The following is a 15,764-nucleotide window of genomic DNA, read 5'->3' as shown; positions in this document are numbered from 1 at the left end:
AGTCCTCCACATTTCACGTCATAATGTCAAAATAGGTTATTATGTGATTGTTTGCAAAAGTATTACTAACAATGTGTGAATTATGGTCGTATTCTCTGATCTGCCTATGGCGACTCGCCATTGGCTGTTGCTCTGACTAGCTAATGAGGCGGGGCTTCGCAGGGCGCCGGTCGGCGATGTTTTCATCAGTTTATCATAAAACTAATGTCTTTAGAGTTCGTTTTGGGCAAAAGTGTTTATAATGAACCATTTCGGACCCGCAAATGTCGATTCTAATAAAGGTTAACGAAACTGTTTTGGTGCATACCGTCCACGAAACTGGCGTGGCCCTTTCGGCAATATATATACAGGAGAGGCTGACGTCACTTCCGTTCGCGCGTACGTGCAGTCCATGGTTACAGGCACGCGCGCCCTCTGCTATGTTTCGGACGCTGTAATCGTGCTGTTTGCTTTATCAATAGAGACACTTTTCTCTTAATCTCTCCCATTGCACACCGTAAGACGGTTTTGTGAAAATGCTCAAAAACAAACAAACAAACAAACAAACGAAGCATCGATACCCATTCAATTAAGTGCTGCGTTATGTTTATGACATTTTAGGCACATTCATGTCTCCAAAGTCCTCCACATTTCACGTCATAATGTCAAAATAGGTTATTATGTGATTGTTTGCAAAAGTATTACTAACAATGTGTGAATTATGGTCGTATTCTCTGATCTGCCTATGGCGACTCGCCATTGGCTGTTGCTCTGACTAGCTAATGAGGCGGGGCTTCGGAGGGCGCCGGTCGGCGATGTTTTCATCAGTTTATCGTAAAACTAATGTCTTTAGAGTTCGTTTTTGGGCAAAAGTGTTTATAATGAACCATTTCGGACCCGCAAATGTCGATTCTAATAAAGGTTAACGAAACTGTTTTGGTGCATACCGTCCACGAAACTGGCGTGGCCCTTTCGGCAATATATATACAGGAGAGGCTGACGTCACACCCTTCGCGCGTTCGCGCGTACGTGCAGTCCATGGTTACAGGCACGCGCTCGCTCTGCTATGTTTCGGACGCTGTAATCGTGCTGTTTGCTTTATCAATAGAGACACTTTTCTCTTAATCTCTCCCATTGCACACCGTAAGACGGTTTTGTGAAAATGCTCAAAAATAAAACAAACAAACAAACAAACGAAGCATCCATACCCATTCAATTAAGTGCTGCGTTATGTTTATGACATTTTAGGCACATTCATGTCTCCAAAGTCCTCCACATTTCACGTCATAATGTCAAAATAGGTTATTATGTGATTGTTTGCAAAAGTATTACTAACAATGTGTGAATTATGGTCGTATTCTCTGATCTGCCTATGGCGACTCGCCATTGGCTGTTGCTCTGACTAGCTAATGAGGCGGGGCTTCGGAGGGCGCCGGTCGGCGATGTTTTCATCAGTTTATCATAAAACTAATGTCTTTAGAGTTCGTTTTTGGGCAAAAGTGTTTATAATGAACCATTTCGGACCCGCAAATGTCGATTCTAATAAAGGTTAACGAAACTGTTTTGGTGCATACCGTCCACGAAACTGGCGTGGCCCTTTCGGCAATATATATACAGGAGAGGCTGACGTCACTTCCTTGCGCGTTCGCGAGTACGTGCAGTCCATGGTTACAGGCACGCGCGCCCTCTGCTATGTTTCGGACGCTGTAATCGTGCTGTTTGCTTTATCAATAGAGACACTTTTCTCTTAATCTCTCCCATTGCACACCGTAAGACGGTTTTGTGAAGATGCTCAAAAACAAACAAACAAACAAACGAAGCATCGATACCCATTCAATTAAGTGCTGCGTTATGTTTATGACATTTTAGGCACATTCATGTCTCCAAAGTCCTCCACATTTCACGTCATAATGTCAAAATAGGTTATTATGTGATTGTTTGCAAAAGTATTACTAACAATGTGTGAATTATGGTCGTATTCTCTGATCTGCCTATGGCGACTCGCCATTGGCTGTTGCTCTGACTAGCTAATGAGGCGGGGCTTCGCAGGGCGCCGGTCGGCGATGTTTTCATCAGTTTATCATAAAACTAATGTCTTTAGAGTTCGTTTTTGGGCAAAAGTGTTTATAATGAACCATTTCGGACCCGCAAATGTCGATTCTAATAAAGGTTAACGAAACTGTTTTGGTGCATACCGTCCACGAAACTGGCGTGGCCCTTTCGGCAATATATATACAGGAGAGGCTGACGTCACTTCCTTCGCGCGTACGTGCAGTCCATGGTTACAGGCACGCGCGCCCTCTGCTATGTTTCGGACGCTGTAATCGTGCTGTTTGCTTTATCAATAGAGACACTTTTCTCTTAATCTCTCCCATTGCACACCGTAAGACGGTTTTGTGAAGATGCTCAAAAACAAACAAACAAACAAACGAAGCATCGATACCCATTCAATTAAGTGCTGCGTTATGTTTATGACATTTTAGGCACATTCATGTCTCCAAAGTCCTCCACATTTCACGTCATAATGTCAAAATAGGTAATTATGTGATTGTTTGCAAAAGTATTACTAACAATGTGTGAATTATGGTCGTATTCTCTGATCTGCCTATGGCGACTCGCCATTGGCTGTTGCTCTGACTAGCTAATGAGGCGGGGCTTCGGAGGGCGCCGGTCGGCGATGTTTTCATCAGTTTATCGTAAAACTAATGTCTTAAGAGTTCGTTTTTGGGCAAAAGTGTTTATAATGAACCATTTCGGACCCGCAAATGTCGATTCTAATAAAGGTTAACGAAACTGTTTTGGTGCATACCGTCCACGAAACTGGCGTGGCCCTTTCGGCAATATATATACAGGAGAGGCTGACGTCACACCTTCGCGTTCGCGCGTACGTGCAGTCCATGGTTACAGGCACGCGCTCGCTCTGCTATGTTTCGGACACTGTAATCGTGCTGTTTGCTTTATCAATAGAGACACTTTTCTCTTAATCTCTCCCATTGCACACCGTAAGACGGTTTTGTGAAGATGCTCAAAAACAAACAAACAAACAAACGAAGCATCTATACCCATTCAATTAAGTGCTGCGTTATGTGTATGACATTTTAGGCACATTCATGTCTCCAAAGTCCTCCACATTTCACGTCATAATGTCAAAATAGGTTATTATGTGATTGTTTGCAAAAGTATTACTAACAATGTGTGAATTATGGTCGTTTTCTCTGATCTGCCTATGGCGACTCGCCATTGGCTGTTGCTCTGACTAGCTAATGAGGCGGGGCTTCGGAGGGCGCCGGTCGGCGATGTTTTCATCAGTTTATCATAAAACTAATGTCTTTAGAGTTCGTTTTTGGGCAAAAGTGTTTATAATGAACCATTTCGGACCCGCAAATGTCGATTCTAATAAAGGTTAATAAAACTGTTTTGGTGCATACCGTCCACGAAACTGGCGTGGCCCTTTCGGCAATATATACACAGGAGAGGCTGACGTCACTTCCTTCGCGCGTTCGTGCAGTCCATGGTTACAGGCACGCGCGCCCTCTGCTATGTTTCGGACGCTGTAATCGTGCTGTTTGCTTTATCAATAGAGACACTTTTCTCTTAATCTCTCCCATTGCACACCGTAAGACGGTTTTGTGAAGATGCTCAAAAACAAACAAACAAACAAACAAGGAAGCATCTATACCCATTCAATTAAGTGCTGCGTTATGTTTATGACATTTTAGGCACATTCATGTCTCCAAAGTCCTCCACATTTCACGTCATAATGTCAAAATAGGTTATTATGTGATTGTTTGCAAAAGTATTACTAACAATGTGTGAATTATGGTCGTTTTCTCTGATCTGCCTATGGCGACTCGCCATTGGCTGTTGCTCTGACTAGCTAATGAGGCGGGGCTTCGGAGGGCGCCGGTCGGCGATGTTTTCATCAGTTTATCATAAAACTAATGTCTTTAGAGTTCGTTTTTGGGCAAAAGTGTTTATAATGAACCATTTCGGACCCGCAAATGTCGATTCTAATAAAGGTTAATAAAACTGTTTTGGTGCATACCGTCCACGAAACTGGCGTGGCCCTTTCGGCAATATATACACAGGAGAGGCTGACGTCACTTCCTTCGCGCGTTCGTGCAGTCCATGGTTACAGGCACGCGCGCCCTCTGCTATGTTTCGGATGCTGTAATCGTGCTGTTTGCTTTATCAATAGAGACACTTTTCTCTTAATCTCTCCCATTGCACACCGTAAGACGGTTTTGTGAAGATGCTCAAAAACAAACAAACAAACAAACGAAGCATCTATACCCATTCAATTAAGTGCTGCGTTATGTGTATGACATTTTAGGCACATTCATGTCTCCAAAGTCCTCCACATTTCACGTCATAATGTCAAAATAGGTTATTATGTGATTGTTTGCAAAAGTATTACTAACAATGTGTGAATTATGGTCGTTTTCTCTGATCTGCCTATGGCGACTCGCCATTGGCTGTTGCTCTGACTAGCTAATGAGGCGGGGCTTCGGAGGGCGCCGGTCGGCGATGTTTTCATCAGTTTATCGTAAAACTAATGTCTTTAGAGTTCGTATTAGGGCAAAAGTGTTTATAATGAACCATTTCGGACCCGCAAATGTCGATTCTAATAAAGGTTAACGAAACTGTTTTGGTGCATACCGTCCACGAAACTGGCGTGGCCCTTTCGGCAATATATATACAGGAGAGGCTGACGTCACATCCTTCGCGCGTTCGCGCGTACGTGCAGTCCATGGTTACAGGCACGCGCTCGCTCTGCTATGTTTCGGACGCTGTAATCGTGCTGTTTGCTTTATCAATAGAGACACTTTTCTCTTAATCTCTCCCATTGCACACCGTAAGACGGTTTTGTGAAGATGCTCAAAAACAAACAAACAAACAAACGAAGCATCGATACCCATTCAATTAAGTGCTGCGTTATGTTTATGACATTTTAGGCCACATTCATGTCTCCAAAGTCCTCCACATTTCACGTCATAATGTCAAAATAGGTTATTATGTGATTGTTTGCAAAAGTATTACTAACAATGTGTGAATTATGGTCGTATTCTCTGATCTGCCTATGGCGACTCGCCATTGGCTGTTGCTCTGACTAGCTAATGAGGCGGGGCTTCGGAGGGCGCCGGTCGGCGATGTTTTCATCAGTTTATCATAAAACTAATGTCTTTAGAGTTCGTATTTGGGCAAAAGTGTTTATAATGAACCATTTCGGACCCGCAAATGTCGATTCTAATAAAGGTTAATAAAACTGTTTTGGTGCATACCGTCCACGAAACTGGCGTGGCCCTTTCGGCAATATATATACAGGAGAGGCTGACGTCACTTCCTTCGCGCGTTCGCGAGTACGTGCAGTCCATGGTTACAGGCACGCGCGCCCTCTGCTATGTTTCGGACGCTGTAATCGTGCTGTTTGCTTTATCAATAGAGACACTTTTCTCTTAATCTCTCCCATTGCACACCGTAAGACGGTTTTGTGAAAATGCTCAAAAACAAACAAACAAACAAACAAACGCAGCATCGATACCCATTCAATTAAGTGCTGCGTTATGTTTATGACATTTTAGGCACATTCATGTCTCCAAAGTCCTCCACATTTCACGTCATAATGTCAAAATAGGTTATTATGTGATTGTTTGCAAAAGTATTACTAACAATGTGTGAATTATGGTCGTATTCTCTGATCTGCCTATGGCGACTCGCCATTGGCTGTTGCTCTGACTAGCTAATGAGGCGGGGCTTCGGAGGGCGCCGGTCGGCGATGTTTTCATCAGTTTATCATAAAACTAATGTCTTTAGAGTTCGTATTTGGGCAAAAGTGTTTATAATGAACCATTTCGGACCCGCAAATGTCGATTCTAATAAAGGTTAACGAAACTGTTTTGGTGCATACCGTCCACGAAACTGGCGTGGCCCTTTCGGCAATATATATACAGGAGAGGCTGACGTCACACCCTTCGCGCGTTCGCGCGTACGTGCAGTCCATGGTTACAGGCACGCGCTCGCTCTGCTATGTTTCGGACACTGTAATCGTGCTGTTTGCTTTATCAATAGAGACACTTTTCTCTTAATCTCTCCCATTGCACACCGTAAGACGGTTTTGTGAAGATGCTCAAAATAACAAACAAACAAACAAACGAAGCATCGATACCCATTCAATTAAGTGCTGCGTTATGTTTATGACATTTTAGGCACATTCATGTCTCCAAAGTCCTCCACATTTCACGTCATAATGTCAAAATAGGTTATTATGTGATTGTTTGCAAAAGTATTACTAACAATGTGTGAATTATGGTCGTATTCTCTGATCTGCCTATGGCGACTCGCCATTGGCTGTTGCTCTGACTAGCTAATGAGGCGGGGCTTCGCAGGGCGCCGGTCGGCGATGTTTTCATCAGTTTATCGTAAAACTAATGTCTTTAGAGTTCGTTTTTGGGCAAAAGTGTTTATAATGAACCATTTCGGACCCGCAAATGTCGATTCTAATAAAGGTTAATAAAACTGTTTTGGTGCATACCGTCCACGAAACTGGCGTGGCCCTTTCGGCAATATATATACAGGAGAGGCTGACGTCACTTCCTTCGCGCGTTCGCGAGTACGTGCAGTCCATGGTTACAGGCACGCGCGCCCTCTGCTATGTTTCGGACGCTGTAATCGTGCTGTTTGCTTTATCAATAGAGACACTTTTCTCTTAATCTCTCCCATTGCACACCGTAAGACGGTTTTGTGAAGATGCTCAAAAACAAACAAACAAACAAACGAAGCATCTATACCGATTCAATTAAGTGCTGCGTTATGTTTATGACATTTTAGGCACATTCATGTCTCCAAAGTCCTCCACATTTCACGTCATAATGTCAAAATAGGTTATTATGTGATTGTTTGCAAAAGTATTACTAACAATGTGTGAACTATGGTCGTATTCTCTGATCTGCCTATGGCGACTCGCCATTGGCTGTTGCTCTGACTAGCTAATGAGGCGGGGCTTCGGAGGGCGCCGGTCGGCGATGTTTTCATCAGTTTATCATAAAACTAATGTCTTTAGAGTTCGTATTTGGGCAAAAGTGTTTATAATTAACCATTTCGGACCCGCAAATGTCGATTCTAATAAAGGTTAATAAAACTGTTTTGGTGCATACCGTCCACGAAACTGGCGTGGCCCTTTCGGCAATATATATACAGGAGAGGCTGACGTCACTTCCTTCGCGCGTTCGCGAGTACGTGCAGTCCATGGTTACAAGCACGCGCGCCCTCTGCTATGTTTCGGACGCTGTAATCGTGCTGTTTGCTTTATCAATAGAGACACTTTTCTCTTAATCTCTCCCATTGCACACCGTAAGACGGTTTTGTGAAAATGCTCAAAAACAAACAAACAAACAAACAAACAAACGCAGCATCGATACCCATTCAATTAAGTGCTGCGTTATGTTTATGACATTTTAGGCACATTCATGTCTCCAAAGTCCTCCACATTTCACGTCATAATGTCAAAATAGGTTATTATGTGATTGTTTGCAAAAGTATTACTAACAATGTGTGAATTATGGTCGTATTCTCTGATCTGCCTATGGCGACTCGCCATTGGCTGTTGCTCTGACTAGCTAATGAGGCGGGGCTTCGGAGGGCGCCGGTCGGCGATGTTTTCATCAGTTTATCATAAAACTAATGTCTTTAGAGTTCGTATTTGGGCAAAAGTGTTTATAATGAACCATTTCGGACCCGCAAATGTCGATTCTAATAAAGGTTAACGAAACTGTTTTGGTGCATACCGTCCACGAAACTGGCGTGGCCCTTTCGGCAATATATATACAGGAGAGGCTGACGTCACACCCTTCGCGCGTTCGCGCGTACGTGCAGTCCATGGTTACAGGCACGCGCTCGCTCTGCTATGTTTCGGACACTGTAATCGTGCTGTTTGCTTTATCAATAGAGACACTTTTCTCTTAATCTCTCCCATTGCACACCGTAAGACGGTTTTGTGAAGATGCTCAAAAACAAGCAAACAAACAAACGAAGCATCGATACCCATTCAATTAAGTGCTGCGTTATGTTTATGACATTTTAGGCACATTCATGTCTCCAAAGTCCTCCACATTTCACGTCATAATGTCAAAATAGGTTATTATGTGATTGTTTGCAAAAGTATTACTAACAATGTGTGAATTATGGTCGTTTTCTCTGATCTGCCTATGGCGACTCGCCATTGGCTGTTGCTCTGACTAGCTAATGAGGCGGGGCTTCGGAGGGCGCCGGTCGGCGATGTTTTCATCAGTTTATCGTAAAACTAATGTCTTTAGAGTTCGTTTTTGGGCAAAAGTGTTTATAATGAACCATTTCGGACCCGCAAATGTCGATTCTAATAAAGGTTAACGAAACTGTTTTGGTGCATACCGTCCACGAAACTGGCGTGGCCCTTTCGGCAATATATATACAGGAGAGGCTGACGTCACACCCTTCGCGCGTTCGCGCGTACGTGCAGTCCATGGTTACAGGCACGCGCTCGCTCTGCTATGTTTCGGACGCTGTAATCGTGCTGTTTGCTTTATCAATAGAGACACTTTTCTCTTAATCTCTCCCATTGCACACCGTAAGACGGTTTTGTGAAGATGCTCAAAAACAAACAAACAAACGCAGCATCGATACCCATTCAATTAAGTGCTGCGTTATGTTTATGACATTTTAGGCACATTCATGTCTCCAAAGTCCTCCACATTTCACGCCATAATGTCAAAATAGGTTATTATGTGATTGTTTGCAAAAGTATTACTAACAATGTGTGAATTATGGTCGTTTTCTCTGATCTGCCTATGGCGACTCGCCATTGGCTGTTGCTCTGACTAGCTAATGAGGCGGGGCTTCGGAGGGCGCCGGTCGGCGATGTTTTCATCAGTTTATCATAAAACTAATGTCTTTAGAGTTCGTATTTGGGCAAAAGTGTTTATAATGAACCATTTCGGACCCGCAAATGTCGATTCTAATAAAGGTTAATAAAACTGTTTTGGTGCATACCGTCCACGAAACTGGCGTGGCCCTTTCGGCAATATATATACAGGAGAGGCTGACGTCACTTACTTCGCGCGTACGTGCAGTCCATGGTTACAGGCACGCGCGCCCTCTGCTATGTTTCGGACGCTGTAATCGTGCTGTTTGCTTTATCAATAGAGACACTTTTCTCTTAATCTCTCCCATTGCACACCGTAAGACGGTTTTGTGAAGATGCTCAAAAACAAACAAACAAACGCAGCATCGATACCCATTCAATTAAGTGCTGCGTTATGTTTATGACATTTTAGGCACATTCATGTCTCCAAAGTCCTCCACATTTCACGTCATAATGTCAAAATAGGTTATTATGTGATTGTTTGCAAAAGTATTACTAACAATGTGTGAATTATGGTCGTTTTCTCTGATCTGCCTATGGCGACTCGCCATTGGCTGTTGCTCTGACTAGCTAATGAGGCGGGGCTTCGGAGGGCGCCGGTCGGCGATGTTTTCATCAGTTTATCATAAAACTAATGTCTTTAGAGTTCGTATTTGGGCAAAAGTGTTTATAATGAACCATTTCGGACCCGCAAATGTCGATTCTAATAAAGGTTAATAAAACTGTTTTGGTGCATACCGTCCACGAAACTGGCGTGGCCCTTTCGGCAATATATATACAGGAGAGGCTGACGTCACTTACTTCGCGCGTACGTGCAGTCCATGGTTACAGGCACGCGCGCCCTCTGCTATGTTTCGGACGCTGTAATCGTGCTGTTTGCTTTATCAATAGAGACACTTTTCCGTAAGAAAATGCTAATAATACAATAACAAGAAATTAGGCTTGCTGAACGGGGCTAGCTAATTTCAATATAAGATAACTCGATTTATAGAAATAAATTCAAGGCACTTCTTCTGGTCCAAAAAAAGATAAAAGTCTTTTATTCACTTCTTGGCCATCATCACTATTAAACATAACTAAAACACTTCACACTGATGCATTTGGGCCTTCAGCCTTCCTAAGCCTGTGCAATAATAAACATGTGTAACTGTTCATATATAATTAGTCTCTGAAGTTGCCTGCCTGTGACTAACTCTCACAACCTCTCTTTATACAGTCTGTCTGTCTGTCTGTGTATGTCTGTCTGTCTGTGTATGTCTGTCTGTCTGTCTGTCTGTATCTGTTTGCGTTGTAATGGCCTTCAAACATAAACTTGACTCACAGGATCCCCACTACCAAGAGGAGAGATGTGTGGCTCTTGAACTGAAACTAGACTGTGTCCAGGTACTTCATTCTCAGTGAATACGATTGCAGGAAAGTCTGGAAGGATTCTTGGAGCCCACTGTACTTGTATGGCTGGCCTGGGGGAGACGTGCACACATGTGGCTGATTTGTTGTTTCTGATTGAAGCAACAGTGAAGTTGAGGGACTCAAAGACAGTGACGCAGGAAAAGATGCATTGGATGTTACCTACTGGAATGTCAAAAGTAGGGATGCTCCGATCCACCTTTTTTTCTTCCGATTCCAATACCTGAGATTCAGTATCGGCCGATACAGAGTACCGATCCGATACTAAGGTAACATTTTTAAAGTGCACAATTACTTAATAAACTGTGTGCATTGCTGTGTAAGACATCAGGCTCGACTTAACATTAATTTCCTTTCCCTGTAAAACAAAATAACGAACGATGATTCACAAATTTAGTGAAGCCATTGTTCGCTATGACGGACAGCGGTTGCCCATCCATAACAAGGAATACAAATATCGGATCGGAGTATCCCTAGTCAAAAGTGGAGTACAAGGAATGTCGAGAGATTGCCTGGTTTGCAGCAAAGAAATATAAAGTAAAATAGCTGCTAGAGTGAATGATCTGGTTATGTGCAGTCATTTGAAAAAGAAAGTGACAGTTCTACTGTTAAAGAAAGTAGAACACAGCCTCCTACCAGAGATGAATTATCATCATTATTCAACACTCTCAGCACAACTGACTCAAACTCTGCAATTTATCCCTGATTGAGCCTTATTCAGACCACTTTATTCCCAAACCAATGAGTGAAAACTTTCCCCTGGTGTTGACTGAACTGCGGCATGAGGGGACACTTCACACGGACTACAGTGATGTATTGTCCATTTGTAATCATTGAAAGATTTCAGTATCTGAAGAGCAATAGCTATAAGGGATCAAGCTTCTTCTAAACTGGTTTCAGTGTCGTGCTGGTCGAATCACAGCATCTAAAATGAAAAGTGTATGTTGTACTGATCCCAATCCACCAGCTCAGAGCTTGATCAACAGTGTACGCTATCCCCAATCATACACATTTACATCAGACTTTATTACCTGGGGATGTTCTCGTGAGAAATATGCACTTGATATGTTTACAGAAGAACAGAAGAAATCTCATGAAAAAACAGCGCACAAGACAGGTTTCTTCATTAATCCATGTGTGCCATTCTTAGGTGCTTCCCCAGATTGCCTTGTTTCTTGTGATTTTTGTGGTGTCAGTGTCACTGAAATTAAATGTCCATTCTGTATCAGATCTGACAAGTAAGACAGAGTTACAGGATTTTACTTGGAGAAGGATGATGAAGGGAAATCAGATGTTTCATCCTCATTTATTCATTTTTGGTTGGATTATCCCTTTAATGCATACTTGTACTAATTATAATAGTCTCTTTTTGCATCTTTGTCCATTTCTTTATTTCTTTTAATTTGACATTTTCTTTCATCTTGTCTGTGCGCAAAAGACAGTATCCCCCCTCAAATTCATAAGAGTAATTAAATTGTGTTTTTTACCTCTTTCACACAAATACATACTTTATGATAAGCTACTTGACTATTTTCAATGTATTTGTAAAGTGATTTTATTGATTTTGAATCTTTTTTTTAATCGAATATTCCAACAAGTAGTTAAGTTGCAATTGCATGAAATTGTATGAGAAGGTTGAATATAAATAAGACAGATTCATAGTTATAAGGAACAAACATTTATTCAAGAACTATGTACATTATAGACACTAAATATAATCTAGGATCTGCATGGATGTCACAGGCAGGGTCTCTTCCTCTGTGGTGCGTATGGCAGGGGTTCACCACTAATGTCCACATTTATACGAGGGGCAGATCTCTTTAGGCTTGGTCTGGAGAACATCTCTTTAACTTGGATGAGTCCATCAGGCTGCTCTTCTTCAAGCATGGTGGGGCAGTTTAGAGTTTTCCAGAGGCGTTGCTTCACACGAAGCCCTAACTGTAGGCTGTAGTTAAGAGGCTTGCCAGAGGATTTCTTTAACATAGAATCCACCACAGCACGAGACATTCTTTGATGGTCTTCTGTGCTGTTCCCATGGATTAAAAGAGGTTCCTCTGGGCTGGTCTGCACCAGATGGGCTACGGTGTGAGTCTTTGTAAATTCTGGGCAAAACTCAGGAATTACAGCTGCGTTATTAAAGAAGTGGTTCTCTAGCTTCATGCCCTTTAGTTGTTTCGAGTGAGAGCTGCCAGACTTAGAGATGTAGTTGTGGTCCAAGCTGACTACATGTGCTATCACTGCAAGGTTGTCAGACAGGTTGGGATCCTTCAGAGGGCTCGAAGGTTTTCTGCTCTTTCTCAGGTTATAGCCTGGACCAGAGAAGGTACCATCTGCACTTCGCTTTAAAAGTGAAGCGACAGATTGAGTACAGATTGATCAAGGGGATATATCTTTTTTTTTAAGTGCCTTAGTATTTTTTATGTTACCACAAGGTTGGATTAACATACCTTCATGGTGTCGAAAGTAAACTGCTCAGAGAAAAGTAGTGATTGTTTGTAAAATCTCAAGGGATATCTCAGAGAAGATGCTGTATGCTCTTTCTTCAGTGTGCTTTTAGGTTTTGAGTGTGGTGGCTTCCAGCAAAACGACACAGTATTTTAGAACACTGTTCAGCCAATCACGTGGGTGCTTAGAATTCTCAAATATAAACAAAGTTATTAAATAACCTTAAGGTTCATTTAAATGTAAACAGGAAGTGATGTCACCTGAAAGCGAAATAAACAACACTGTTCAGCCAATCATGTGGGTGCTTAGAATTCTCAAATATAAACAAAGTTATTAAATAACCTTAAGGTTCATTTAAATGTAAACAGGAAGTGATGTCACCTGAAAGTGAAATAAACAACACTGTTCAGCCAATCACGTGGCTTCTTGGGATTTCCAGGTATAAACTGGGTTATTGTCTCTAATCTTGAGGTTCATTTAAATGTATAACTTGATATCAAATGAAAGGTGAATTATAGATTCATGAGTTATAAAATAACTTCTGTGTCACATTTTCTAAAAAGCCTGCATTTAAAATACAGACGGATACAGGGTTTTTCCAGGCTCAAAATGAGGCGGAGGTGGTGCCATCCTGATCTTGTACACACACCGTACCTTTAAGTGGATTAACCAAATTGACTTTGAGTTTGACATAAAATTTTTACAATTATTACATTGTATAAAACATTACTTTTATTCAACCAAATAGAAATTTTTTTGATCAAATAAAGCTTTTTTTATCATTTTCAAGTAACTTTTCAGCCCACAATATCCAACTGAATTAAGCAGTCTTTCAAAATGAACAAAGCTCATTCACATCTTTCATTCTCTGTATATAAAATATATTCACAGCATATAAAATATTTAAATATACATCAGTAAATAATGAAAACTCAAATGATATCAGACAGTTAAATATTAACCAAAAAAGCTCTTGTTGCTGAGACAACTTCAGTCAACTTAGTCTAAACTCTGTCGGCCGTACGGTTTGGGCTGCATGATCAGTTTAAGGGCAGAAAAATTATGAGAAGAAGAATAAAAATCCTCACAATTACAAAAGGTTTCAACCCTAAAAATGTAAGATTTTCGTTTGCAGGCTCACAAAGGGCTGGACTTACTTCTCTTTTGAGTCTTCTGTTCTTCTCCTCTTCCTCTTCAGCACGGAGAGCCAGCTGAGAGATGCAGATGAGGAATGAATATATTAAGTTATCAATGCTTAACATGGATATTGCTTTTAAATTTGTATTAGCTTTTGCCATAACATTGATATTAATATTCAACGTTTTCTGACCATTTGCAGAACCCCCAAAAAGAGGTAAGAGGTTGAAAGTGCATCATAGCTCCTCGTTGGCTTTCCTCCCCTTGCCCATTTCCTTCTCCTTGAGCTCCAGGTGATTCCCTAGCTGGTGAATCTCATCCCAAGGAAACGTGTGCCATCTGGACAGGAAGTGAGGTAGATTCAAATACATTGTACACAAAAAGCCAAGAGCTGTAACGGACACTGACTGACACAAAGCTGACCAACTCCATGAAATTTGATTGATTTCACCAAAAATTGCAACACAACATGTCATATAATGTATTTTATGGGTGGCATGGGTATAATAGACAGTGTCACACAGGGAATCAGCAGTAATCTTCTTAAGACTGTCCTTGTCAACAGACGACTCACAAACGACAGATGAAAACGTGAATACGAAAATCAGTGTTTGTTGATTGTATTAAAAAATTTGAAATAATAAAATTATATCTAATTTACTGGTCATGTGATCAAGTGTTGCCACACCCACTGGAATATGTTCACAAACATTTTTCACAAAGGAAACAAAGATTATTTTGTGATTTTGAATATTTTGATATCTTTTTAACTTCCTGTTCATGTGACCCAGCGCTGCCACACCACTTGTATTGTATTGTATTGTTAGATCCAACTATGAGATATGGCTTGTAGATCTTATAGATCTAAACTTTGAGTCCAGGTTCACTAGATCTCTCTCCGTCAGGAACAAATTACACCTGGAGATATCAACTCCGTTGTGAGTCAATCCTTTAACCCAAACAACAGGGAGATATAGAGCTGAAGGGAAGAACAGCAGGCAGGAGACGAAGTGATGTTAAATAGACAGACAAATGATTTATTGAATAATCTCAGTTGTGCGTTGATGCTCAGTCAAGCTCTGCCAAACTTCGTCTGACTAGAAACAGATTCAATATGTGTTTTTAACATTCAAGATTACAGTATCAAAACATTGTCTCATGACATTATTATGAACCTTGAGATGGAGACCAACGGATACTCATATCAGCATAAGACACAATACAACTCCCAGGTTAAACAACAGGAAAATAAAGAGCACATGATATGAATAGAAGTGAATAATAAAATAAAGGAATGAATACATATGATGAATATTGTAATAAATGTGATAAATGAAATAGAATAATAAAATGAAATAAACAAGAAACCGTTTCTATCCAGATCTATCAGTATTCACAATCGATTTTCACACATGGTACACAAAGTTTTACATAGGAAGCTGGCTTTGTTAATTTTATATAATTTTCTGAATTATTTGATTTAACTTCCTGGTCATGTGACTGAGTGTGGCAACACCCTCATCTTTATTGGTTCTTAAATACATGTATATGTAAATCTATTCAACTTCCTGGTCACACCAAGTGATTACATCTACTCATCATTAGTACATGTGTAACAAATGGGTAGCATTCTAAAGTGTGGCCATATTGTTCTGATTGCTTATAAACAATGCGTTCAAAATACATTTTCCATTCATCATACACAGCAAGGATGATTTTTTATTTATTTATTCACGTTGTATTGTTTTTTTTCTTTTTTTTTTTTTTTTTTTTTTTTTTTTTTTTCTTTCACCCTTGAACAGCACAGTTGACCCTAGGAGCTATATTGTCCGGGGCTATATGCCCCTGGTAGGGTCTCCCAAGGCAAACAGGTCCTAGGCGACGGGTCAGACCAAGAGCG

General features: G+C 41.1%; 1 protein-coding gene across 1 annotated transcript; it reads right to left on the bottom strand.

Annotated features, from left to right (window-relative positions):
• Positions 1-11,944: 11,944 nt before the first annotated feature.
• On the bottom strand, positions 11,945-15,176 carry LOC130435879 (uncharacterized). The gene is made up of 4 exons (XM_056766747.1): positions 14,058-15,176; positions 13,885-13,938; positions 12,730-13,108; positions 11,945-12,622 (listed from the first exon to the last, which is right to left on the bottom strand). The coding sequence occupies exons 3-4, from the start codon at positions 12,733-12,735 to the stop codon at positions 12,020-12,022; spliced, it is 609 nt and encodes a 202-aa protein (XP_056622725.1). The 5' UTR covers positions 12,736-13,108; positions 13,885-13,938; positions 14,058-15,176; the 3' UTR covers positions 11,945-12,019.
• Positions 15,177-15,764: the final 588 nt, after the last annotated feature.

This window comes from Triplophysa dalaica, chromosome 14 (assembly GCF_015846415.1).
Source record: "Triplophysa dalaica isolate WHDGS20190420 chromosome 14, ASM1584641v1, whole genome shotgun sequence".
Taxonomy (NCBI): Eukaryota; Metazoa; Chordata; class Actinopteri; order Cypriniformes; family Nemacheilidae; genus Triplophysa; species Triplophysa dalaica.
Note: the sequence above shows the minus strand (reverse complement) of the source record. Positions and strands in the feature narration are given on the sequence as shown.